The 25,976-nt window shown below is 35.2% G+C and overlaps 1 protein-coding gene and 1 long non-coding RNA gene across 2 annotated transcripts; one reads left to right on the top strand and one right to left on the bottom strand.

Moving 5' to 3' along the window:
* LOC125674393 (uncharacterized) lies at nucleotides 1-24,574 on the bottom strand. Its single transcript, XM_056159015.1, has 13 exons — nucleotides 24,478-24,574; nucleotides 23,436-24,208; nucleotides 23,030-23,320; nucleotides 22,774-22,908; nucleotides 21,113-21,151; nucleotides 20,823-20,881; nucleotides 20,581-20,717; nucleotides 4,026-4,936; nucleotides 3,625-3,900; nucleotides 3,268-3,408; nucleotides 3,086-3,148; nucleotides 1,401-1,459; nucleotides 1-856 (listed from the first exon to the last, which is right to left on the bottom strand). Exons 1-13 carry the CDS (start codon nucleotides 24,480-24,482, stop codon nucleotides 716-718), a joined length of 3,030 nt encoding a protein of 1,009 aa, XP_056014990.1. The 5' UTR covers nucleotides 24,483-24,574; the 3' UTR covers nucleotides 1-715.
* Nucleotides 14,004-16,527, top strand: LOC130053231 (uncharacterized). The gene is made up of 2 exons (XR_008801760.1): nucleotides 14,004-16,087; nucleotides 16,177-16,527. It is a non-coding gene; the product is annotated as an uncharacterized LOC130053231 (long non-coding RNA).
* Nucleotides 24,575-25,976: the final 1,402 nt, after the last annotated feature.

Here is a 25,976-nt window from a genome sequence, read left to right on the forward strand (position 1 = left end):
TCTTATTTGACAACATTTATTATGAGCACAAAAAACCCAAATGCAAAAGAAAAGGTAAACTAGATGTATAAAGATTTTTATATGGATATAACAAGAAAACCACAAAGGAATTGATATCAATACAAGTTACAACAGCTGAATAGATTACTGCAATACGATGTGCTACCTCACTACTAATACACGTACATAACAGAAATTATGTTATCAGTAAGAACAAAGAGACACATTCTAACGATATTTACAACAACATAGAAATCAATATACAAGTTATGTCTTACCCTTATAAATGAAAGTTACTGTAAAAATGATTTCTTCATACTCAAAACACAAGCTTTCTTTGTACAACACATATAAACAGTGATGTTTGGTGTACATGGTTGCTGAATTGCAAGTATTAAATCAAATTAAACATTCTGATATTTTGCCTAACTTTCTGATTGTTATAATACATGTAACTGCACAGTCCTGCATGTCTTCATATTTCTATGTAGAAAAAGAGAGACAACTCATATGATGTGAACAATTAATGAAACACAAAGAATGTTTCACAGTAAACAAGAGCCTAGATACCAATAATTAGAATATCTCTGTTTTCACAGTAGCTAATGCTTAAAACAAGAGCCTAGATACCATTAATTAGCACATCTGTTTTCTCAGTAGTTAATGCTTAAAACAAGAGCCTAGATACCAATAATTAGCATATCTCTGTATATTCTCAGGCTGGGAATGTCTTCACTGTACCCTTGATGAACGCCCGGCAGATGGGACATTTACGCATCGCTGGTGCACATTGGGTACAACAGCATAGATGTCCACAGGGAAGAAAAGCAATCGCGATGTCCTCTTCCATGCAAATCTGAAATTGTTGTACATTGAGCTGATATATATATATATATATATATATATATATATATATATACATTTTATGTACAAGTTATATGAATTTCAATATGTTTTACTGGATATAATCACAACAATGTCAATGTTACTTTAAGGAGGTATATTCTATATTGTCAAAATGGCTGACTTCCTTTTAAAACATGAATGAGAATATAAATATTGATAATTTTTGTATATTTCTTTTCCGCTGGGTAGAGCAGCTGGTTTACGTGTAGACTACTGATCTGTAAATGGAGAGTGCAAGTCCAACAGGGGTTTTAATGTTTTGAATACTCTCTATTAAAACTGCATTTTTTGACGAAACAAAGTAGTTTGAAAGTTTTCAATTTCACAATATTATCGTACACATTCTCTACTTTTTATCCATATTAAATACCTCTGGTGTGTTACTCCTCCTTAACATATTTTTAAAGTATTCATCCTCCAATACGGGTACATATGTATACCCACTAAAGCAAGCCATTGAGTTCATGTAACAGTAACACATATATATAACATACCCGACAGAGTCTCTGCTCTCTCAGTCTTCGATTTTCTTCCATCAGTGACTGTGTTTCTTCTTTTTTATGAGAAAAAGCAAGAATTATGAAAATACTGATGTACATGTAATGACTTAATTTATAAGTTATGATGGATGTGTGCTTGATTGATTGATTGATTGATGTTTTTTTCGCCACACTCAACAATTTTTCAGTTATCTGGTGGGGCCCAGTTTTTATTGGTGGAAGAGAGAACCCAGATAAAATGTACCTGGTAAGAGACCATCGACCTTCCGAAAGTAAACTGGGAAACTTTCTCACTTATCGGGGCGAGCAGGATTCGAACCCGCGCCGACAGAGGTGAAAGGCCGTGTGATTTTTGAGCGCGATGCTCTAACTACTCGGCCACGGAGGCCCCTTTGTGTGCAAAAGAAATACATGTACCATTGAACTTTTACATTCATATACCAATGACCTCATTCACAAAGTAACAAGCTATCCTTTTTGTCAATACTGTGTGAAAGTTGAGTTGTTATGGAATACAAATCAAAAGACAATCGACAAAGCTCTACAATATATCAAGTTTCTACTTAAACATTGAAAAATAATGCAAAAAGTTATAAGTTAGTATTGTATTTCATTTACTACTTTCTTTTCCATACTGTGAAAGTTAAGTTGTTGCGAAACACAAATCAAAGATGCATTGTAATCGCTAAACCTGCTCCAAAATGAATTAATTATAAGTTTCTACCTAAACATTGGGAAATAATACATGCTATAGGTTACATATAGATCTTGTATTTGATTTACTGCTCTCTCTCTCTCTCTCTCTCTCTCTCTCTCTCTCTCTCTCTCTCTCTCTTCATGATGAAGACATTTTAAATGAAGCACATGAACCGGTATTTTTATCTGTAATAACAATCGTAGGGATTAGATACTATACCACCCCTAATAAAAACACAAGGAATTGAATGAAACGAATTTGTACTCTAAACTTCCATTCAAATTAGTTTTAAGATTCTGCTTCTATCAAAACTCACCCCAGGTTCTTTCTGATCCAGTAATTTCAATATATACACAATGGATCCATCATAGCAATAATCCTCATCGATGCTTATAACCAGGAATATTGGACAGTTTTTCGCGTTTCATTCTCCATGTTTGTCCTGGTGGTCATGAACAACATTACTTCTCGTTATTATAAACTTTCTTTTACATCAATCAAATAAAATAAAATGCACCTTTTTTGTAAACACATTACAGTTCTGATATAATTGCATCACAATATCTAAAGAGATCAATTTGGTTTTCAAAATTTAAATATAAAATACTAAGAGTTATTTGTTAGAAAACGGGATATCGAAAGTGACGTTGTTCATGTTAACCAGGACAAACAAGCGAATTAGAGGAAAAGTGGTTGTGAAAAAAAATGTCGAATATTTCTGGTTTTATGCGTCAATGAGGATTATTTTTATGGTGGATCAATGGAATAAACAGTGAAATTATTTGATCAGAAAGAACTTTGGGGTGGGTGACGACAAACGCAGAATTTCAGAGCTATTTTGAATGGATGTTTTGAGTAAAAATTCGTTTTATTCCTTGTGTTTTATTAGGGGTGTAATGGTAAAGACCTCTACTACTATTATTTCAGACACAATGACCGGTTTTTGTGAATGGAGGAATGGGAAAAAAAAATAATCATGTACCACTCAGGCTCATAGCTCCTAATTCATCAATCATCGCCGTCGCTGAAGAATCATGTGCTCCATCTGCAACAAACAATGATTAAAACAAGTGGTAGAAAATGCATCCAAAACTGTGCTGTGAAAGAGAGAAAATGAGGGAGGGAGAGAATGAGAGAGAGAGAGAGAGAGAGAGAGAGACTTACTAGTTTCGTTTCTATTGTGTAAGGAAGGATCAACAGAAGTTACTGGAGGGATACCCTGGTTATTATTCACTACTGGCCCAGATGATGGTGCAGGGACGTCTCCTGCCAGGATTTCCTCGATCAACTCAGCTGTTGACACGTCTTAATAAATTCATACAAAATAAGAAACTGCATGCATGATTTGTACCAAGGAAAATTCAACGAATGATCCATAGGAATATATTTTGAAATGCCAAATACACGTAATTGCCTTCATACATGTGTTTCATCTTTAATTACTCATGCAGAGATGTTTTGATGGCACTTTTGGATTTGTTTTATACTGTCGTAGAATTTCATATCAATCTATTTGTATACCTGTTCTATTTCTGTTCAGTTTTCGATAGGCTTCCTTAACTGTGTCCCACGTGTACCCCATCTGCCGGATTTCTCGAGCAGCCGGAAGTTGCTCGATGTCTCTCACGTGTTCTGTCTGCTCTTGTGGCGGTATATCTTCCGATTCTTCCTCCTGAACACTCTGTACAAGTGTTACAAACTCCTGACCACGATTCTGAATCAGGAAAGGGCATTTCGGAAACCATCGGGCGTGTTCCACCCAGGCATCATCGCCAGATTCCCAATTCCGCAATCCACCTTGAAAGATATCGAGATACATAACTATGATAATCATTACTGGATTTGGGTATAACTGAATACAAAGCACTCTGAATTGCAGGTACGTAAAAACGTTACATTCATTGACTTGTAAAAGTAGATACCTCCGCAAAAGAAACAACGGGCATAGTCGCCATAACCAACATAAAAAAAGCCTGCAGTGCTTAAATCCCTCGGTGTCTGTGTCAGATGTGACGGCCATTGCTGGTAACTACTGATCCTGGTAGCCAGAACGGAATAGCTGGGATATCTCGGCCTATCTATTACTACTCCAAGTGGCTCTAAAGTTTCTTTTAAACCATTAGTTTGTGAATTGGGTGAGGCTTGGTTTTGACAGTTCGTTCGATTTGGCGAATTTATGTTATGATTTTCGGATTGTCTTTGTTGTGCATCACGCACGTGTTCATTGTTACCTCTACACGAGTTGTGTTCGTTGTTACCTCTACATGAGTTAGAATCGGAATGTAACTCGTTGGACTGACAACTCTCTCTTGCTCTGATTGGTATGTTTGTGTCATTACGTCCTTGCAAGTGGCGACAGTTTGGAGATAGTTGTCTGTGAATTTCTGTAACGTTATTTCCTGTCCAATTAGAATTATGTATTCCGCATGAAAAACAAACACATTCTTGGTTTCTCCCAGTGAAGTAAAACCCAGACCGAGCAAGTCGGACTGGACTCAGAGATGATAGGGGGAATGTGGAAAATGACCGCAATCGGAGCCATTCATAACGCATTTCATTGACAGCATTTCCGCTGTCAACAGAAGCACTGAAGTATGTGTCCAACGAGTTTGATTGTTCAGAAATTGGATACACGTCAATATGATTGGAATGGAACTGAAAGCCATTTTGAAAATAAAACCCAGCATACAGTAATGAAATGACACGATTTTTCACTCCATTTGATCTTCTATTGTACTTTCTAAACTGTGATTTTCTTACTTGCTCACAAAATGTCGCAAGTAATACGATAAGAATTAGCACGGAAAACAACAGCACCAACATTTTCCTAAGTCAAGGAAATCGGGGTGTTCTTTCTTCTGCACAGTACTTCCAATATTTTCAACGTGACGCTTTTGTGCTTCTTGGATCTTGTGATGCATTTACAATGTTTCGAATCTGCCATGTCTAAAAATAAAGAAAATGCATTAACGATACATTTTAAAAACATTCGAAACCTTTTTCCTACACTTTTCCTCGCCATTTATTAGCATTTGTACAAAATGGGCTTATATTTTGAAATGTACAAAATCGAAATGTCTAAAAAAAAAAAAAAAAAAACTAAAAAAAAAACAGATTTATGTATAAAAATCCAATGAGAGTGTCATTTTCCCCATCACACTTAGTCTACACTGTTTGTGAGAGAACATTATAATTGCCCAGCCCTTGGAATTATGGGAAAATTCAGTCGATCCACGGAAGTTTTGTCAGCTGCTCATAACTAAATCTTGCAAGAGTAATGCTCGCGTTGCAAAGTACGTCCGTCCAAAATATTTAGTAACGCTGCATTAATCAAAGAAAGGAAATAAAGTATAATTTGAGAAACGACGTCATTACTTTTTTATGATATCCTTGGCGCTAACCATACTACCCATAGTCCTCTACGTCTCCGCACACAGGCACTACAAGTTATCGCAAAACACATACCAATCTGGGATAATTTACATCCACGATTACAACGCTGCCTAATTACAGGGCTTGAATCTAACTTTTTATGTCACCAGTCCGACCGGACTGATGAGGTATAATTTAACCAGTCCGCAGAAAAAATTACCAGTCCAACAGAGTTTTCCAGAAATAATCAAATATATTTTGTTGATATCATTAAAATGAAATTTAACTCATTATGCCTTAGACAATATTGTAACACTTAAATGTGGGATTTATATTTACGAATCAGATTCTTCCGATTGATTAAACAAATCGAAGCATGCTAAATGTGTATGAAATTTCATATGAAGTATATTTTCCAAACTGATGCTTTAGAAAATTAACCAGTCCCATCGGACTGACTAAAACAAATGTCGGTCAGTCCGCCAGACTTTTAGCCAGTCACAGACTGACGGACAAATGTTAATTCCGAGCCCTGAATTACATAGCGCAATAAGTGCGCGCTGATCTCATTTGATTAACAAAAAGCATGGAGTTTCATAACTGAATTGAATATGCAAAGTATGAAATTGAAATATATAGAGAAAAGTCCGTTTATAGAATGGGGTCTAACTCTAATTCATCTATGCAAGGAAAACGGCAACCTACGCATACCGCACCTACTTTCAGATTTTTTAGGTATTTGAAGCGAGTGGGTAGTTTTTTATTTGGGTCAGAGTTGGACCCCATTATATATTTATGGTATCACAGATTTCGGGCCCAAAATGGGCTTAGCCCCTGTGGAGAAAAAAGAAAGAAAAGTTCAATAAACAAGAGGCCCAGGGGACTTATAGGTCACCTGAGTATCATGTAACAACCTTCCAATGTTTGAATTAGGTTTGTGTTTAAATATAAGAATTTTACTTTTGGATGGAAGAAACATTGAATAGATATGTGGTCATGAAGTACATGTGTCATTTTTATGTTCAATCAATAATCCTTTTTAAAAAACCTAGGTCTGAGACATCATAAAGAAAAGGGTTATTTACTCCTTAGATAAAACCAATATGAGAAGATTTTCAAAGAATTTCTACATTTTCACTATATGACCAATAGACCCCCACTCTAACACACCAGAACCCCTGCCTCAGGGGCCATGAATTTCACAATTTTGGTAGAGGGCTCAACGCTCATTATAATTATGCCCACAGTTTGGCTTCTTGATGTCCAGGAGTAAAGAAGAAGATTTTTTAAAATTACACTCATTTTGATGGTTTTTGCCCCACCCCTCAGTACTCAGGGGGGCAGGGACCACGAATTTCACAATTTTTGTTCCCCTCCACCCACAGATGCTATATGCCAAAATTGGTTGAAATTGGTTCAGGGGTTTCAGAGAAGAAGCTGAAAATGTTTACGCACGACGACGGACAAAAACAGAAGATTTTCAAAGAAATATTGCATTTTCACTATATAATCAATCAGCCCCGCCTTTGCACCAGAACCCCTGACCCAGGGGCCATAAATTTCAGTTTTGAAAGAAGCATCCTTGATCATCATTATCATACTATTAGTTTGTCTACTTAATACCCAGCAGCAGAGGAGAAGATTTTCAAAGAAATAAAATGCATTTTCACTATATGATCAATAGGGCCCCACCCTAATACCAGAACCCCTGACCCAGGGGCCATGAATTTCACAATTTTGAAAGAGGCATCCTTGCTCATCATAACCATGCTATTGGTTTGTCTACTTAATACCCAAGGACAGAGAAGAAGATTTTCAAAGAAATAATGCATTTTCACTATATGACTTATAGAGCCCCACCCTAGCACCAGAACCCCTGATCCAGGGGCCATGAATTTCACAATTTTTAAAGAGGCATCCTTGCTCATCATTACCATGCTATTAGTTTGTCTACTTAATACCCAGAGACAGAGAAGAAGATTTTCAAAGAATTTCTACATTTTCACTATATGACCAATAGAGCCCCACTCTAACACACCAGAACCCCTGCCCCAGGGGCCATGAATTTCACAATTTTGGTAGAGGGCTCAACGCTCATTATAATTATGCCCACAGTTTGGCTTCTTGATGTCCAGGAGTAAAGAAGAAGATTTTTTAAAATTACACTCATTTTGATGGTTTTTGCCCCACCCCCCAGGGGGGACAGGGACCACGAATTTCACAATTTTTGTTCCCCTCCATCCACAGATGCTATATGCCAAAATTGGTTGAAATTGGTTCAGGGGTTTCAGAGAAGAAGCTGAAAATGTTCAAATGTTAACGCACGACGAACGACGACGGACAAAAACAGATAGCAATAGGTCATCTGAATGAATTCAGGTGACCTAAAAATTGAAAAAAAAAATGTTATTGATATGCAACACACGTATATATTTTTACTTCAAGAACAAGAGGCCCATGGGCCACATCGCTCACCTGAGTCACCTTGGTCCATATCAGAAGACTTTCCATATATATTTGCATGTAAAACCGTAGTCCCTATTATGGCCCCAACCTACCCCTGCAGGCCATGGTTTTTGCAAACTTGAATCTACACTACGTGACGTCAGAAAGCTTTCATGTAAATGTGAACTTCTTAGGCCCAATGGTTCTTGAGAAGAAGATTTTTAAAGATTTTTCCAATATGTTTGTATGTAAAACTTTGACACCCCCCCCCCCTTGTGGTCCCATCCTACTCCAGGAACCATGATTTGAACAAACTTGAATCTGAACTATGTCAGAAAGCTTTCATGTAAATATCAGCTTTTCTGGCTCAGTGGATCTTGAGAAGAAGATTTTTAAAGATTTTTCCTATATATTTGTATGTAAAACTTTGATCCCCTATTGTGGCCCCATCCGACCCCCGGGGGCCAGGATTTCAACAATTTAGAATCTGCACTATATCAGGAAACTTTCATATAAATAACAGCTTTTCTGGCTCAGTGGTTCTTGAGAAGAAGATTTTTAAAGATTTGTTCCTATATATTTGTATGTAAAACTTTGATCCCCTATTGTGGCTCCATCCGACCCCCGGGGGCCAGGGTTTTAACAATTTAAAATCTACACTATATCAGGAAGCTTTCATATAAATCTCAGCTTTTCTGGCCCAGTGGTTCTTGAGAAGAAGATTTTTGAAGATTTTTCCTAGATATTTGTATGTAAAACTTTGATCCCCTATTGTGGCCCCATCCGACCCCCGGGGGCCAGGATTTTAACAATTTAGAATCTACACTATATCAGGAAGCTTTCATATAAATATCAGCTTTTCTGGCTCAGTGGTTCTTGAGAAGAAGATTTTTAAAGATTTTCCTATATATTTGTATGTAAAACTTTGATCCCCTATTGTGGCCCCATCCGACCCCCGGGGGCCAGGATTTTAGCAATTTAGAATCTGTACTACCTAATAAAGCTTATCTATAAATTTCATCTTTTCTGGCCTAGTGGTTCTTGAGAAGAAGATTTTTTAATGACCCTACTCTATTTTTACCTTTTCTTGATTATTTCCTCTTGGAAGGTGGCCTGGCCCTTTATTTTAACAATTTAGAATTCCCTTTACCTAAGGATGCTTTGAGCCAACTTCGGTTGAAATTGGCCCAGTGGTTTTTGAGAAGAAGTCAAAAATGTTAAAAGTTTACAGACGGAGAGACGGACGGACGCCGGAATACGGGTGATCAGAAAAGCTCACTTGAGCTTTTAGCTCAGATGAGCTAAAAAACAAGGATTCAGTCATAACACATGCGAAACAGAAATCGAAATCAATTAAGAATTCAATTCGGAACACGTCGCTTCACTTGGTGACTTCGTAGAGGCAAGAGACATTGTGTGCTTACTACTAACAGGCTATGGAAAAACTATAATTTTCAGTTGATGCCACTTTTTTCTGATGACCCCATCGCCATCTATATGAAATGTAGTTCGCGGGAATTCGCTAACCCACAATGCTTGCAACGAAGAGTTTGGTTTGTGTGCTAACAAACTCTAGTGGAAGTCTGGGTGTTAACACCATGGAAAACATGCACACCAAGTTAGATTACCCTAACCATATTAGCAGGGCTCGGAATTAACATATGTCCGTCAGTCTGTGACTGGCTAAAAGTCTGGCGGACTGACCGACCTTTGTTTTAGTCAGTCCGCTGGGACTGGTTAATTTTCTAAAGCATCAGTTTGGAAAATATACTTCATATGAAATTTCATACACATTTAGCATGCTTCGATCTGTTTAATCAATCGGAAATATCTGATTCGTAAATATAAATCCCACATTTAAGTGTTACAATATTGTCTAAGGCATAATGAGTTAAATTTCATTTTAATGATATCAACAAAATATATTTGATTATTTCTGGAAAACTCTGTTGGACTGGTAATTTTTTCTGCGGACTGGTTAAATTATACCTCATCAGTCCGGCTGGACTGGTGACATAAAAAGTTAGATTCAAGCCCTGTATTAGTATTGGTTTTCCTTTTCCCATGAAAGTATACCCTCGACCTTGGGAAATAACTGGCACCTTCCCCTTACCATGGCGAGCATGTGAACTAGGTTTGATTTATCAATTTTCCATACAAGGTGAAAGCTGAAGATAACGAACAGTGATCAATCACATTACTCCTATAAGGAATATAAAATTAGGAGTAGGGCAAACATGGACCCCTGGATACACCAGAGGTGAGATTAGGTGCCTAGGAGGAGTAAGCACCCCCTGTCGACCTTTATATTGTACTTCCAACCAAGCCGAGTCCTATAGCGTCATGACATAGCCATGACACAAGGTCGCAAGGTAACAAAAACATGGTATGAAATGTAAGGTCTTTCCATAAGGAATATGTACCGGTATTCAACACATGAAATCTCCACCTGGGAATGTTTGCATATTACTATAACTATTCAAGGCCCTCTTGTTATTGAGAAGAAGATTTTTCCTTCATATATATTTCCATGAAATACTTGATCCCCTAATGTGGCCTCGCCCTACCACCGGGGACTACAATTTGAACAATTTTGAATCCGCACTACCTTGGAATGCTTATATATTAATACTGTTTTTCTTGAGAAGAATACTTTAAACATTTATCTATGTATTCCCACATAAAACTTTGATCCCCTATTTTGGCCAAATCTTGCCCCCGGGGCCATGATTTGAACAACTTCAATCTGCACTACCTGGAGATGCTTGCATATTAATGAATATTCAGTGCCCTGTTGTTATTGAGAAGATTTTCCCTATATATTCCCATGAAAAACTTTGATATCCTATTATGGCCCCACCCTAATCCCGGGGACTACAATTGGAACAAATACGCAATTTCCGAGTTGCCCAATAGTTCTTTCCCTTTGTGGAACTCTTACGCACAGTGAGACGCGAAACATACTTTCGTCTACACGCGGTGGGTACAAATTCATATCGCTGCCTTCATACACTAAAGGCTGATTACCAGACATCATGCAACCACCCATGATCCTTTAGTTCTTGAGAAGACTTTTAAAAATCCCCATCCCACCCGCCGGGGTCATGGTTTGTACAAACTTCAAACTGCACTACCTGGGGATGATTGCATATTAATATGAGTATTAATGGCCCTACTGTAAGATTTTAAATTTATTCTTATGTAAAAAAAAAAATTGATCCCCTATTGTGGCCTCACCCTCACAAAATGAACAAACTTGAATCTGCACTACCTGCATGGGAATGCTTTCATATTTCAAGGGATTATTCATGACCCTTTTTTTCTTGAGACGAAGATATTTAAAGATTTATCCTATATATCACCATGGAAAAATGTTATTCCGGAAGGGGGGGCGTGATTTCAACAAACTTGAATCTACAGTATATCAAAAAGCATTCATTTTGGTTCTAAAGAAGGTTTTTATATGACCCTGCCCTTTTTTGCCCTTTCTTGATTATATCCCCAATGGAGGGAGCATGTCCCTTCATTTGAACAAACTTGAATCTCCGTCAACTAAGGATGATATGTGTTAAAATGGTAATTTAACATTACATGTTTATACTTTAACATTAAATGCTGATACTTTAACATTACATGATGATACTTTAACATTAAATGCTGATACTTTAACATTACATGATGATACTTTAACATTACATGCTGATACTTTAACATTGCATGCTGATATTTTAACATTGCATGATGATACTTTAACATTACATGCTGATACTTTAACATTACATGCTGATACTTTAACATTACATGACGATGCTTTAACATTACATGATGATACTTTTAACATTACATGCTGATATTTTAATATGACATGCTGATACTTTAACATTACATGCTGATACTTTAACATTACATGCTGATACTTTAACATTACACAATGATAGTTTAACATTACATGTTTATACTTTGACATTACATGATGATACTTTAACCTTACATGATACTTTGACATTACATGCTGATACTTTAACATTACATGATGATACTTTAACATTACATACTGATACTTTAACATTGCATGATGATACGTTAACATTACATGCTGATACTTTAACATTGCATGATGATACGTTAACATTAAATGCTGATACTTTAACATTACATGCTGATACTTTAACATTACATGCTGATACGTTAACATTACATGATGATACTTTGACATTACATGTTGATATTTTAATATGACATGCTGATACTTTAACATTAAATGCTGATATTTTAATATGACATGCTGATACTTTAACATTAAATGCTGATACTTTAACATTACATGTTGATACTTTAACATTACATGTTGATATTTTAATATGACATGCTGATACTTTAACATTACATGCTGATATTTTAATATGACATGCTGATACTTTAACATTAAATGCTGATACTTTAACATTACATGTTGATACTTTAACATTACATGTTGATATTTTAACATTACATGCTGATACTTTAACATTACATGATGATACTTTAACATTACATGCTGATACGTTAAACATTACATGATGATACTTTGACATTACATAATGATACTTTGACATTACATGCTGATACTTTAACATTACATGATGATACTTTAACATTACATGTTTATACTTTAACATTACATGTTTATACTTTAACATGACATGCTGATGTTTTAACATTACATACTGATACTTTAACATTACATGCTGATACGTTAACATTACATGATGATACTTTAACATTACATGCTGATACTTTAACATTACAGGATGATATTTTAACATTACAGGATGATACTTTAACATTACATGATGAGCATGTCCCTTCATCTGAACAAACTTGAGCTAAAAATGAATGGAATTCCCGACCCATTAAAATGGACGTACTACATGTACATTTATCTGTATTCATACATGAATTGTTTAAAACTGCAACACATTCATGAGGAAATGGTCATCATCCAATATTTAGATATAATATCAAATGCAAAAACATTGAAAATGTAAATATCCCATGAAACATACTTACTGTGTATCACTGATAAAGAAAAACAGACAATAGGAACTCTTCAATGCCAGGAGACAAATAATTCCGTCATGGAATTTCTCATTTGAACGGAAAATTTAGTGACTTTTTATTTTGAAATCTTCATACATTACTAAACGCGTACTACGAAGTTTCCAGACATGAATTGTAAAAGGTTGCTCCGAGATTCGACCAGTGAAGGCGTCAGTGGGTAGCACGTGACCTGTGTGTAGTACAATATTCACTTCGCCCTCAGTGAATGTTGTACTTTTCAGTCAGATAAAACATCCAATTGAACAAAAATGTAAAATAAAGTGAGTCTCCTTACCATACGCAGTGATATGAGTGAAGTCATATTTTCAAATTCAAAATTTCTTTGAATTTTCCGCTACTTATACAGAAAGTCAACTGGGACATATTTGAATTTTCTCATCTAGCTCTCGCAAAGAGTATTACACCGTACAGTAGGTATGTGTACATATTTTCTAGAAGTGTGGAGCTGTTAATAGTGACTAATCTGTCTTGTAGTATATGCAGAATTGAAAACTTAATTTAAAGAATACTTTAATGGAATTAAACAAAAAAGGACATTTCATATTTTTATACTTTTAAAACGCTAGTGTGATTCCATAATATTTCGTCATTGGAAATCCCATAATGTATTTTTTCTTGTGGTGCAATGTCAATAAAAATAGATCTTTCATCAAAGGTATATTTGTATATGTACACATATTCAATTAATAAAGAAACACTTTAAAATACGCTAATAATTTAGAATCTGTTGAAGTAAATTGGGAATCAGCCCACGATGACAAAAAACAGCAAATTTTAAACCTTAGTAGAAATCGACAAAACTTGAAATGTAATATTTTGAAATGTGATTTGATGCTCCATAGGCCCCCTTCTTCAACGTACACCAAAAGTATAAAAGGACCCCCATATTTCACAACCAACTGTCCATATAGTACTAGGGTTAATGGAATACTAAGAGTTCTCTTTGTAGTTAAAGTAATCTTTTATGTGTGTGGTGGTTTTTTTTTTTTTTGGTAAAGTTTCATCTTGTACACGAAAAAAAAAGTACCAGCGGCAGTAAAACGAATACCTAGGTACAATATACATTATACATGTATACAGTATACGAATTAGTCATACAAAGAAGAGGAGTCATTGCATGGGGTTCATTTTGACTTCGATATATAAAGACATGCGATGTACCACTTTATTTATTATTTAAGCGGGGGGGGGGGGGGGGGGGGTGTTAAAAGTGACATATATAGGCCCGGTGGGCCGGGTGTTTAAATTCCTATTATTCTGTATAATGTATATTTCTATTCTGTAATGTATAAAACACATGTCACTATAATAAATCATTGAATAACTTACTATGTCCTTTTTTAAAGAATATTTTCATGAAAAGAAAATTTCTCTTGTGTTAACTATACTCTACCGGGGTTACCTTGCAGATAAGTATGATGACTTTGTACAATGTGGAATATCAGATTGTCAATCCATTATAATAATTATTTTGATCTTCATTGACTTTCATTCCATGCTGAAGATTGGATGACTCTTGCTAATCCTCCAGTAACATTTGACAATTTTGAATCAATATTCTTCCTAAGGAATGTAGAACTTTTAGGAAGTAGTTTTTGCTGACAATTTGTTGTATGGAGTACAAGGATAAAATATTTTCACTCAGTGAAATTCGATTTTTATGCTTTTAGAAAATTGATTTGATAAAAGATTTGAAATAGCAAGATAGCAAGCTATTAAAGCTAAATATAGAAATGTAAACAGAGCTAGGCCTATTTATAGAAAAGGTATTTCCAAAGAGTAATTGCTATATATATTTATTTTCGACTATCTACGCAACTTCACTAACCCTGTCTATTTGGTTTGGGATATTGCTTGGAATAAAAAAAAAATTCGTTCCGAACTTAAGCAGAATTTTTAGGAATATACATGTACTTGGTTTTGTGTCTAGTTACTAGTACTAATAGCAAGCATTAATTGCAACTGACGTTTATACAACCCACGGTTCAGTTTGTACATTGAACGTAACGTCACAAACATTTTCAACATGTTTAAAAACTGAAAAGTGATTTAAGATTTTAGGTTTACTCAAATAAAAGTAGGCCTACCTCGCGTCTCCTCCATCGTAACGTTGAGATGAGACAGTATTTATAAAGTTGTTTATTACTAGAATGTGAAGGTCAGTTAAATACGGAAGCATATACGTGCCTTTTTTGATTGGGTGATCTAAGTTTACTTACAAATGTATTTACAGCTCTTTAGAAGTGGACGGGGGTGGGGCTAAACTGTTTTGTTGTTGTTGTTGTTTGTTTGTTTTTTTTGTTTTTTTAAAGAAATAGCTTATGAAATTCGCAGCAGGTCGTGTATATACAGAATACGTAATATTTTATTTCTATTTCAGAGTCCAAAATAGATGAACATGAGATGCATCTATTTAAGAAATAAGGTATCATTTAAAAATATTTATCGGGATATAAATACGGGTTGGTCACGTGATCAAAATTTGATCATGTACCAACCCGTATTTATATCCCGATAAATATTTTTAAATGATACCTTATTACTTATATTTACATTTTTGGTTGGTAACATTGCTGAATTGTGTTAACAACACGTTTCCATACATTTCAAATTGTTGACGTCCACAACGAAGCGTCATAGATGTTCAAAATGACGACAACACAAAACAAAGTTCTATAAAATGAAGAACTGTTTTAATTATTAAGACGCTAGAAAGGAAGTATATCAACATATACTTATACATTAACTCGGGAGTATATAATGGAAAACTCTTCCATATGTCTAATTTTAGGGGGTGGGGGAATTATGATTTAAACGGGGATGCGCAGTGTTACACTTAGAGTTGTGATGCGCTTTGACTTTTGAAAAGTGAAGACGTTGAAGACCGACTTTGAAAGATATTCTGTGGATATTACGGAGTTAACAGAAGACTGAGATGGAGGAACATGAAGAACAGGGCGGCAGTCGTCAGGTGTAGGCAAATCTTTTATAGACAGGACAGAGGACGCAGCTCAGATGAATCTCCGGAAAGAACTGAACATCGCAGAGAATGTGGAACTGCACGAAGGTAAGGGACGGTTTGGATTTGGATATGTAATTGTTGATAAACATGAGCTCACTGAACGCTTCTTTTGACTCGATAATTTTTTGTAATAGGTTTTTAACGACGCCTCGCTTCGATGTCCCGACATAAACTTGGAAACCGACATCAAGCACTATGGCTGCTGTGGCACGGAAGCAGTGTGGTGTGTAGGTCTTAATGCACTTTGACGACTTATCGGCCATACACCCTGTGAATGACCTTTTTGCTAAAGCCTAATGTCATCGTCTAGCAGTAAGTACAATTCCGCATCACCGATGACCAGGGTGAAGTTGTAGCAGACGAAATTTTAGACATACATTAGGCCTAGTAGGCTAGTAACTAAAGACATTGTTTACAGAAATGTTTTTATCAATTATTGATGAAAGTTCACTGCTTGGAATACAAATAAAACCGTAAATACATATTTGCAACTGTTTTCTCCTACATAACACTATTACGAGCAATACGTATTTATTTCTGGATAAATCTACTACGGGGTCAACAGAGGTCACGGCTGTGCGTATGAACATTTGTTAAAAGTAGGTAACAGGTACTACTTTTACTAAGGCAATACACATCTAGCAATCGCTCTCACTTACTACAGAAATCTTTCAATAGATGAAATCAACACCACAAAATGTATTTACGGTTTTATTTGTATTCCAAGCAGTGGACTTTCATCAATAATTGATAAAAGCATAACTGTAAACAATGTCTTTAGTTACTAGCCTACTAGGCCTAATGTATGTCTAAAATTTCGTCTGCTACAACTTCACCCTGGTCATCGGTGATGCGGAATTGTACATACTGCTAGACGATGACATTAGGCTTTAGCAAAAAGGTCGTTCACAGGATGTATGGCCGATAAGTCGTCAAAGTGCATTAAGACCTACACACCACACTGCTTCCGTGCCACAGCAGCCATAGATAGTGCTTGATGTCGGTTTCCAAGTTTATGTCGGGACATCGAAGCAAGGCGTCGTTAAAAACCTATTACAAAAAATTATCGAGTCAAAAGAAGCGTTCAGTGAGCTCATGTTTATCAACAATTACATATCCAAATCCAAACCGTCCCTTACCTTCGTGCAGTTCCACATTCTCTGCGATGTTCAGTTCTTTCCGGAGATTCATCTGAGTTCCGTCCTCTGTCCTGTCTATAAATAATTTGCCTACACCTGACGACTGCCGTCCTGTTCTTCATGTTCCTCCATCTCAGTCTTCTGTTAACTCCGTAATATCCACAGAATATCTTTCAAAGTCGGTCTTCAACGTCTTCACTTTTCAAAAGTCAAAGCGCATCACAACTCTAAGTGTAACACTGCGCATCCCCGTTTAAATCATAATTCCCCCACCCCCTAAAATTAGACATATGGAAGAGTTTTCCATTATATACTTCCGAGTTAATGTATAAGTATATGTTGATATACTTGCTTTCTAGCGTCTTAATAATTAAAACAGTTCTTCATTTTAAAGAACTTTGTTTTGTGATGTCGTCATTTTGAACATCTATGACGCTTCGTTGTGGACGTCAACAATTTGAAATGTATGGAAACGTGTTGTTAACACAATTCAGCAATGTTACCGACCAAAAATGTAAATATAAGTAATAAGGTATCATTTAAAAATATTTATCGGGATATAAATACGGGTTGGTACATGATCAAATTTTCCATAAAGCCCTTCGGGCTTTATGGAATTTGATCACGTGACCAACCCGTATTTATATCCCGATAAATATTTTTAAATGATACCTTATTTCTTAAGAATTGTACATATAGTATAGTTTTAATTGCCCCAAACCGCAACGCGGCAGGGAATATACAGATACCGGTGTCCGTGTAACAATATATCAAACCTTATTACTACAAAAAACCTTCCCTTTTTCAAACTTGCAGAACTTTTTAGTGTATATAACTTTAAAACTATTCACAAGCTTTGTCAGTATTTAGTGAAAGCTATAAAACTATTCATAAGCATTGTCAGTATTTAGTGAAAGCTATAAAACTATTCATAAGCATTGTCAGTATTTAGTGAAAGCTATAAAACTATTCATAAACATTGTCAGTATTTAGTGAAAGCTACAAAACTATTCATAAGCTTTGTCAGTATTTAGTGAAAGCTATAAAACTATTCATAAGCTTTGTCAGTATTTAGTGAAAGCTATAAAACTATTGATAAGCTTTGTCAGTATTTAGTGAAAGCTATAAAACTATTGATAAGCTTTGTCAGTATTTAGTGAAAGCTATAAAACTATTCATAAGCTTTGTCAGTATTTAGTGAAAGCTATAAAACTATTGATAAGCTTTGTCAGTATTTAGTGAAAGCTATAAAACTATTCATAAGCTTTGTCAGTATTTAGTGAAAGCTATAAAACTATTGATAAGCTTTGTCAGTATTTAGTGAAAGCTATAAAACTATTCATAAGCTTTGTCAGTATTTAGTGAAAGCTATAAAACTATTGATAAGCTTTGTCAGTATTTAGTGAAAGCTATAAAACTATTCATAAGCTTTGTCAGTATTTAGTGAAAGCTATAAAACTATTCATAAGCTTTGTCAGTATTTAGTGAAAGCTATAAAACTATTCATAAACATTGTCAGTATTTAGTGAAAGCTATAAAACTATTCATAAGCTTTGTCAGTATTTAGTGAAAGCTATAAAACTATTGATAAGCTTTGTCAGTATTTAGTGAAAGCTATAAAACTATTGATAAGCTTTGTCAGTATTTAGTGAAAGCTATAAAACTATTCATAAGCTTTGCCAGTATTTAGTGAAAGCTATAAAACTATTCATAAGCATTGTCAGTATTTAGTGAAAGCTATAAAACTATTGATAAGCTTTGTCAGTATTTAGTGAAAGCTACAAAACAAAGAGAAGCACTATCTGTTAACTGTCATTAATGAGGTTTATATTGTCGTTGCTTAGATTTATTAGTTTCTAATTATTTGTCTGATAATATTTGTTTACATATTGTAATAATTCTGAATCCTCTGCCATTTGCCTGTATTGTACACAGTGTACCTATATGAGTCACAGGGCTCCTCTGGTCAATAAACAATAATATATATTTATATAGGTGTGCCTCTGTTCGTCCCACTGAAAGATTTGTGGACACAACTCCTCCAAAACCGCTCCACAGATTTTGTTCAAATTTTGTAGAATTGTTAGTCATATTGCGCCGCCATTTTAATTCGACAAATCTTACAAGATTTATGAGACTTTGTGTTGAATAGGTACCTGCTACACTATAGGAACATTTTGTGGTCGCAGCTCCTCAGAGACCGCTGTACGGATTTTGTTCAAATTTTCCAGGATTGTTAGTTACCATACGTATTTGATCCTATTTCACTGTAATTTTGATTCTACAAATTTACTGGAGTTATGGGACTTTTGTGCTTCAACAATTTTTGCGGTGGTGGGTGACATATGGCTACGCTTAGCAATCTTGTTGTTTCTAAGAATTTTACTCCTGTTTGTTGAGTGATGACTCTTTGACAAATTACGTGTATCGTCTTCTCTCTGTATCAAATGCTAAGCATTATAGACTTTAACTTCATTTTATAACCAAAGCAATCAGCTCAAGTGGCTTTTCTTATCACCCGTTGCCCTTTGTCCGCCCGTCTGTAAACTTTACACATTTCAAGATCTTCTTTAGAACACCTGGCCAGTTTCAACAAAACTTGGTTCAGAACGTTTTTGGGTAAAGCCAGGAATTCAGAATTCTTTAAGTGAAGGGCCTTCTCCCCTTCCATCGGGAGATAATAAAGAAAACGTGATTTTTTTTTCTTCTCAAGAACCACGGGGCTAGACAAGATGAAATGATGTGAAAATCTTCCTGACATGTGTAGATTCTAAATTGTTCAAATCATGACCCCGGTTATTAGAATGGGACCCCAATAGAGTGTCAATTTTTACATAGGAATACACAGGAAGCAAATTAAAAAAATTATCATCTCAAGAACATCAGGACCACGATTAGTCATATTAATATACAAGTATCCCCACTTAGTGCGGATTTCAAGTCATTCAAATTATGACCCCAGAAGGTGCGGTGGAGCCACAATAAAGGATGATTTTTTACATGGTAATTTATGGAATATTTTAAAATCTTCTCAAGAACAGCATGACCGTAAATAGTCATATTAATATGTATAAATATGCAAGCTTTCTCGGGTAGTGCAGATTCAGGCAAGTTTTTTCAAATCTTAAAACATGTAATTTCTTTCTTGCATGAATTTATCATTTAGAAGTAAGTTGTTTCTCAACTGCACACGACTTCAAATCAATTACACCGACAACTCTCAAATTTTATGACTTTTTAAACATGATTTTATGAAACAATGCGACTTCACACTCCGTTATAAGTAAACATATCCTCACACAAACAAAACACAAACGGCTTTTTACTATCACAATCAGCTGTCTTCTAACACAAGATAATATACAGAGTCCAGTTCACGTCCAGTTCACATTCGTCTACCCTGGGTATGTTTTTAGAGTGCCCTTTATGAAAGCTCTGCAAATTGGACACTTGCGCATCGCAGGTGCGCACTGAGCACAACAACACAAATGTCCACAAGGGAGAAATGCTACAGTGACGTCTTCCTCCATACAAATCTAGAAATAAATAAAGTTAATGTTTCTGAGATATATATTCAGTTATAAGAGTGTATGTAAAGTTAATGATGACAGTGCAAAATAGAGTCCGTAAAACTTGCTAACCCGACACAATCTTTGTTCTCGTAGCTGCCGGTTTTCCTCCAGCAGAGATTGGGTTTCATCTGCACCAGAATAGACAGTTTGGTAAATGTTGCCAGAAATTAGAACGATTTAGATTCCATTACCATTTTTGGATTTACAAATTCGAAATTGAACATCCAATAGATAATTAGAGATTTCAGCATTTACAAATTACATGAATGTATTCATAGAAAACAATTATTATGATTTATCCATTGAATTATTGAGAATGTTTTGTAATGAAAACTGGTATTCAAGTTACACATTTTCACCTGATGTACCATGCAACACAGGGGAGGGGTTTGTTTCTCCTGAAAATCAATGACATAATACACATGCATTAGTATGAATTCGTAAATGAAATGGGCACTGAGTTTTTCTATGATATCAAACTTAGACAAAGTAAAATGTTGTTTGAGAACAGATCCTATCTTTTTACATTCAAAGGGTGTCTTTCGTGTAATCTGTTAATCGGTTTAGTGACAGATGAAAAGGTGAAGATAGCGAACAGTGATCAATCTCATAATTCCTATAAAGGTGAAGATAACGAACAGTGATCAATCTCATAACTCCTATAAAGGTGAAGATAGCGAACAATGATCAATCTCATAATTCCTATAAAGGTGAAGATAACGAACAGTGATCACTCTCATAACTCTTATAAAGGTGAAGATAGCGAACAGTGATCAATCTCATAACTCCTATAAAGGTGAAGATAGCGAACAGTGATCACTCTCATAACTCCTATAAAGGTGAAGATAGCGAACAGTGATCACTCTCATAACTCCTATAAAGGTGAAGATAACGAACAGTGATCAATCTCATAACTCCTATAAAGGTGAAGATAACGAACAGTGATCAATCTCATAACTCCTATAAAGGTGAAGATAACGAACAGTGATCAATCTCATAACTCCTATAAAGGTGAAGATAACGAACAGTGATCAATCTCATAACTCCTATAAAGGTGAAGATAACGAACAGTGATCAATCTCATAACTCCTATAAAGGTGAAGATAACGAACAGTGATCAATCTCATAAATCCTATAAAGGTGAAGACAACGAACAGTATTCAATCTCATAACTCCTATAAAGGTGAAGATAACGAACAGTGATCAATCTCATAACTCCTATAAAGGTGAAGACAGCGAACAGTGATCACTCTCATAACTCCTATAAAGGTGAAGATAACGAACAGTGATCAATCTCATAAATCCTATAAAGGTGAAGATAACGAACAGTGATCAATCTCATAACTCCTATAAAGGTGAAGATAACGAACAGTGATCAATCTCATAACTCCTATAAAGGTGAAGATAACGAACAGTGATCAATCTCATAACTCCTATAAAGGTGAAGATAACGAACAGTGATCAATCTCATAACTCCTATAAAGGTGAAGATAACGAACAGTGATCAATCTCATAAATCCTATAAAGGTGAAGATAAAGAACAGTGATCAATCTCATAACTCCTATAAAGGTGAAGATAACGAACAGTGATCAATCTCATAACTCCTATAAAGGTGAAGATAACGAACAGTGATCAATCTCATAACTCCTATAAAGGTGAAGATAACGAACAGTGATCAATCTCATAAATCCTATAAAGGTGAAGATAACGAATAGTGATCAATCTCATAAATCCTATAAAGGTGAAGATAACGAATAGTGATCAATCTCATAACTCCTATAAAGGTGAAGATAACGAACAGTGATCAATCTCATAACTCCTATGAAGGTGAAGATAACGAACAGTGATCAATCTCATAACTCCTATAAAGGTGAAGATAACGAATAGTGATCAATCTCATAACTCCTATAAAGGTGAAGATAGCGAACAGTGATCAATCTCATAACTCCTATGAAGGTGAAGATAACGAATAGTGATCAATCTCATAACTGATATAAAGTAGCACTATAACGTATGTACCATTGTTGGATATTTCTGAAGACATGGCAGTAGAACTCATGTTCTCTGTCTGGGAACTCTGCTGTCTGGGGCGTTTTGACTCAGTTAGCGATGTCTCATTCAAGATCTCCTCCAGTAATTCTGATGTGGATACATCTAGAAAATTCAACACGATCGTGTAAGAAATTATTTTTTTCTTGCGATAATCGTTTCCAAAGACCAAATGACATTAAATGATAAAGTACAGCTTCGTGGTTGATAATGATCTCGTTTGTACCTGTTTTTATTTTCCTCAGTTTCCCGTACGCTTTTCGTATAGAATTCCATGCAAAGCCCATTTCAAAAACTTGTCGTGCAGCCGGAAGATGCTCAACGTCATCATTCTGTCGTGATCCGTCGTTCTGTCTCGTTACAGGGGGCGGGATGTCGTCAGGATCTTCGGAATCGAAACTTTGCACGAGCGTTACAAACTCTTGACCACGGTTTTGTAATAGGAACGGGCATTTCGGAAACCACCGGGCATGTTCTACCCAAGCATCGTCATCAGGTTCCCAATTTCGCAAGCCTCCTGTAAAAAAAAAAAAAACGTTATGAAGTGATTATATTTCATACAAGTGCAATATTTCATCCGGGGCTGTACCCGCATTCCCAAACCATTCTTTGAAGCAAAAGGTTTGACTTACCACCACAAAAGAAGCACCGGACATAGTCACCATATCCGGCGTAAAAGAAGCCAGCTGTGCTCAGGTTTACCGGTTGTTGTATCAGATGTGAGGGCCATTGTTGATAACTGCTGACCCGAGTTGCCATTACGGCATAGCACGGATATCTTGGTTTGTCTAGAACTATTCCAAGGGGCTCTAGTGTGTCTCTCAGATTATCCATCCTAAAATTAGACGGCTGTCTGTTTGAAGTACATGGAAGACTTTGTATGTGGAATGTCTCTCTAGAAGCTGTGTTTTGTTGTTGTTCGGAGGTCGAGTCACGTCTAAAGCCCGGTCTGTTTGAACTATATTCAGCATTTCTAGGAACAGATTCGTAACTTGCATTGGATCCAATTGGAACGTTGGTTGTATTCGTTCCGATTAAATGGCGACAATTTGGGGACAGCTGACGATGGGTTTGTGTGACGTCATCGCTAGTCCAATCACCATTACGTATTCCACAAGAAAAACATACACATTCTTGGTTATTTCCGGTGAAGTAAAATCCAGACCGGGCGAGACGAATGGGACTCAGAGACGCACGTAACGTAATTGTTGAGAAAGTTCTTAATCGCAACCATTCATAGCGCATGTCATTATCAACACTTCCACTTTTGAGAACGTCATCGAAAAATGGTTGTAGAGATCCAGGTTGTTCCGATAAAGGATACACAGTTGGTCGTGTCTGGGGATGGTAGCTTTGAGAAGAGACACGGTATATTAGGAGACCGTGTAAAATCGATTTCCATTTTCTTTTACGTGCAATGTAAACAATATACTTTTAAGAAATACAAATGAAGAATATTATCAGTTTCTTCAGCACTACCTCATCTCCCTTTCTCATTTTTGATTTAATCTCGAATGGCAACGTTACTGTATGAACTATAAGATTATTCTATACCGAAGAACTATTTTTAAAGATGTTGTAATACCGATAAACCAGTGTCATTCTATCTATATCGAGCTAAGAAAAGGATGGTACATTATTGATCCAATTAATGTAAGAAATCAAACAACAAACCTCATGAAATGATAATGATCAACGTCAAGGACGATTAAAGGTGAAACCGTCGTATTTATTTGCAGATCTTTCAATTTGTGATAGATGTGTCGTTTTGCTAATTCCAAACCTTTTATACTGTTAATAGAAATGTTCATGTGATCTTTGAGAAGGATGTCCTTTTCAAATCCTTTGTTAAGTGACCTTGTAATTACACCTGAATGTCACATGATTTTAACATAAGATTTAAGAATAAATGTTTGGAGTTGTTATTTTAAGTCATTCTGTAATTGAGAAAGAGAGAGAGAGAAAAAAAAGAATGAGAGAATGAAAAAATGAGAGAGATTTGTACATATATACTTTTTTTTAAAACTCTCTGCATAAGATTAAATTTTCTTTTTCTTCTTTGTATATAATTCTTTACCAAACAAATTAGGAAATAAAATCATAGCACAATGATAATAATAACACACAGTAATGACAATAATAAACAGTTCATTATACAACATAATGCCATGTACATATTTCATGAATTTATGCATAGCTAATATTTGTATTTTAGGATAAGCATTTAATATCGGGCTCGAACTGATGAAAATATTTTTGTTTTAAAAAGTCCCAACGTAATATCTTTTTATAGTTTTAAAGAATAGGTATTACTACATAAACTTTGATTCTGTGCCTATTTATGACGATTATATTAGAAAAAGAAAATAGTTGCTGGTTTTTAAAATATATATATATATATATATATACATATATATATATATATATATATATATATATATACACACACACAGGGACCTATATACTAGTATATAGATCCATGATATAGATAGATAGATAGAAAGAATAGAATAGAATATGATTTATTTCCAAATTAGGGCCCTCTCGGGAATACAGCATACATGATTGGTAACATTTCAATGTGCAATGTTTATTAAAAAAAAAAATGATGATAAAAAGAAAAGAACAAAACAAGAGCAAAATATGCACTATTAGTATGAGCAATGTTCATACATGAGACATTTTGAACATGATAATACTTATTTGTATTATATGTAAGTACCACCGTGTATCCTAATGCAAAACAGTCAGAAATACACACAGGAAAAAAAAAATATATATAGATGTCTATATATATACATGTACATAACAACACTACATGTAATAATAGTAAAGGTAGTAAAGTACATTATGATTAACTCCACTGTAATGCAAAAGATACCACGGGACGGTGCATTGGTACAAGATCAACATGTCATCTTTATAATGAGTGTATATGTGCAAATATGGTTTCATAGGGTTCACACATAATATACAGTAATACGTAGTATGAGCTTAGACAATGTACATAACATGAGACATTACTTGATGTAATATATGTAAGTACCACCGTGTATCCTAATGCAAAACAGTCAGAAATGCACACAGGAAGAAAATAATAACAATATATATATATATATATATATATATATATATATATATATATATGTATGTATATATATATATATATATAT

Source organism: Ostrea edulis, chromosome 3, assembly GCF_947568905.1.
Source record: "Ostrea edulis chromosome 3, xbOstEdul1.1, whole genome shotgun sequence".
Lineage (NCBI taxonomy): Eukaryota > Metazoa > Mollusca > Bivalvia > Ostreida > Ostreidae > Ostrea > Ostrea edulis.

Coding starts and splice junctions, on each gene's coding strand:
- LOC125674393 (XM_056159015.1), bottom strand. Junction 20,718..20,822: donor GAGAACAAAGATTGTGTCGG/GTTAGCAAGTTT, acceptor ATTTATTTCTAG/ATTTGTATGGAGGAAGACGT. Junction 3,901..4,025: donor CCGTTGTTTCTTTTGCGGAG/GTATCTACTTTT, acceptor ATATCTTTCAAG/GTGGATTGCGGAATTGGGAA.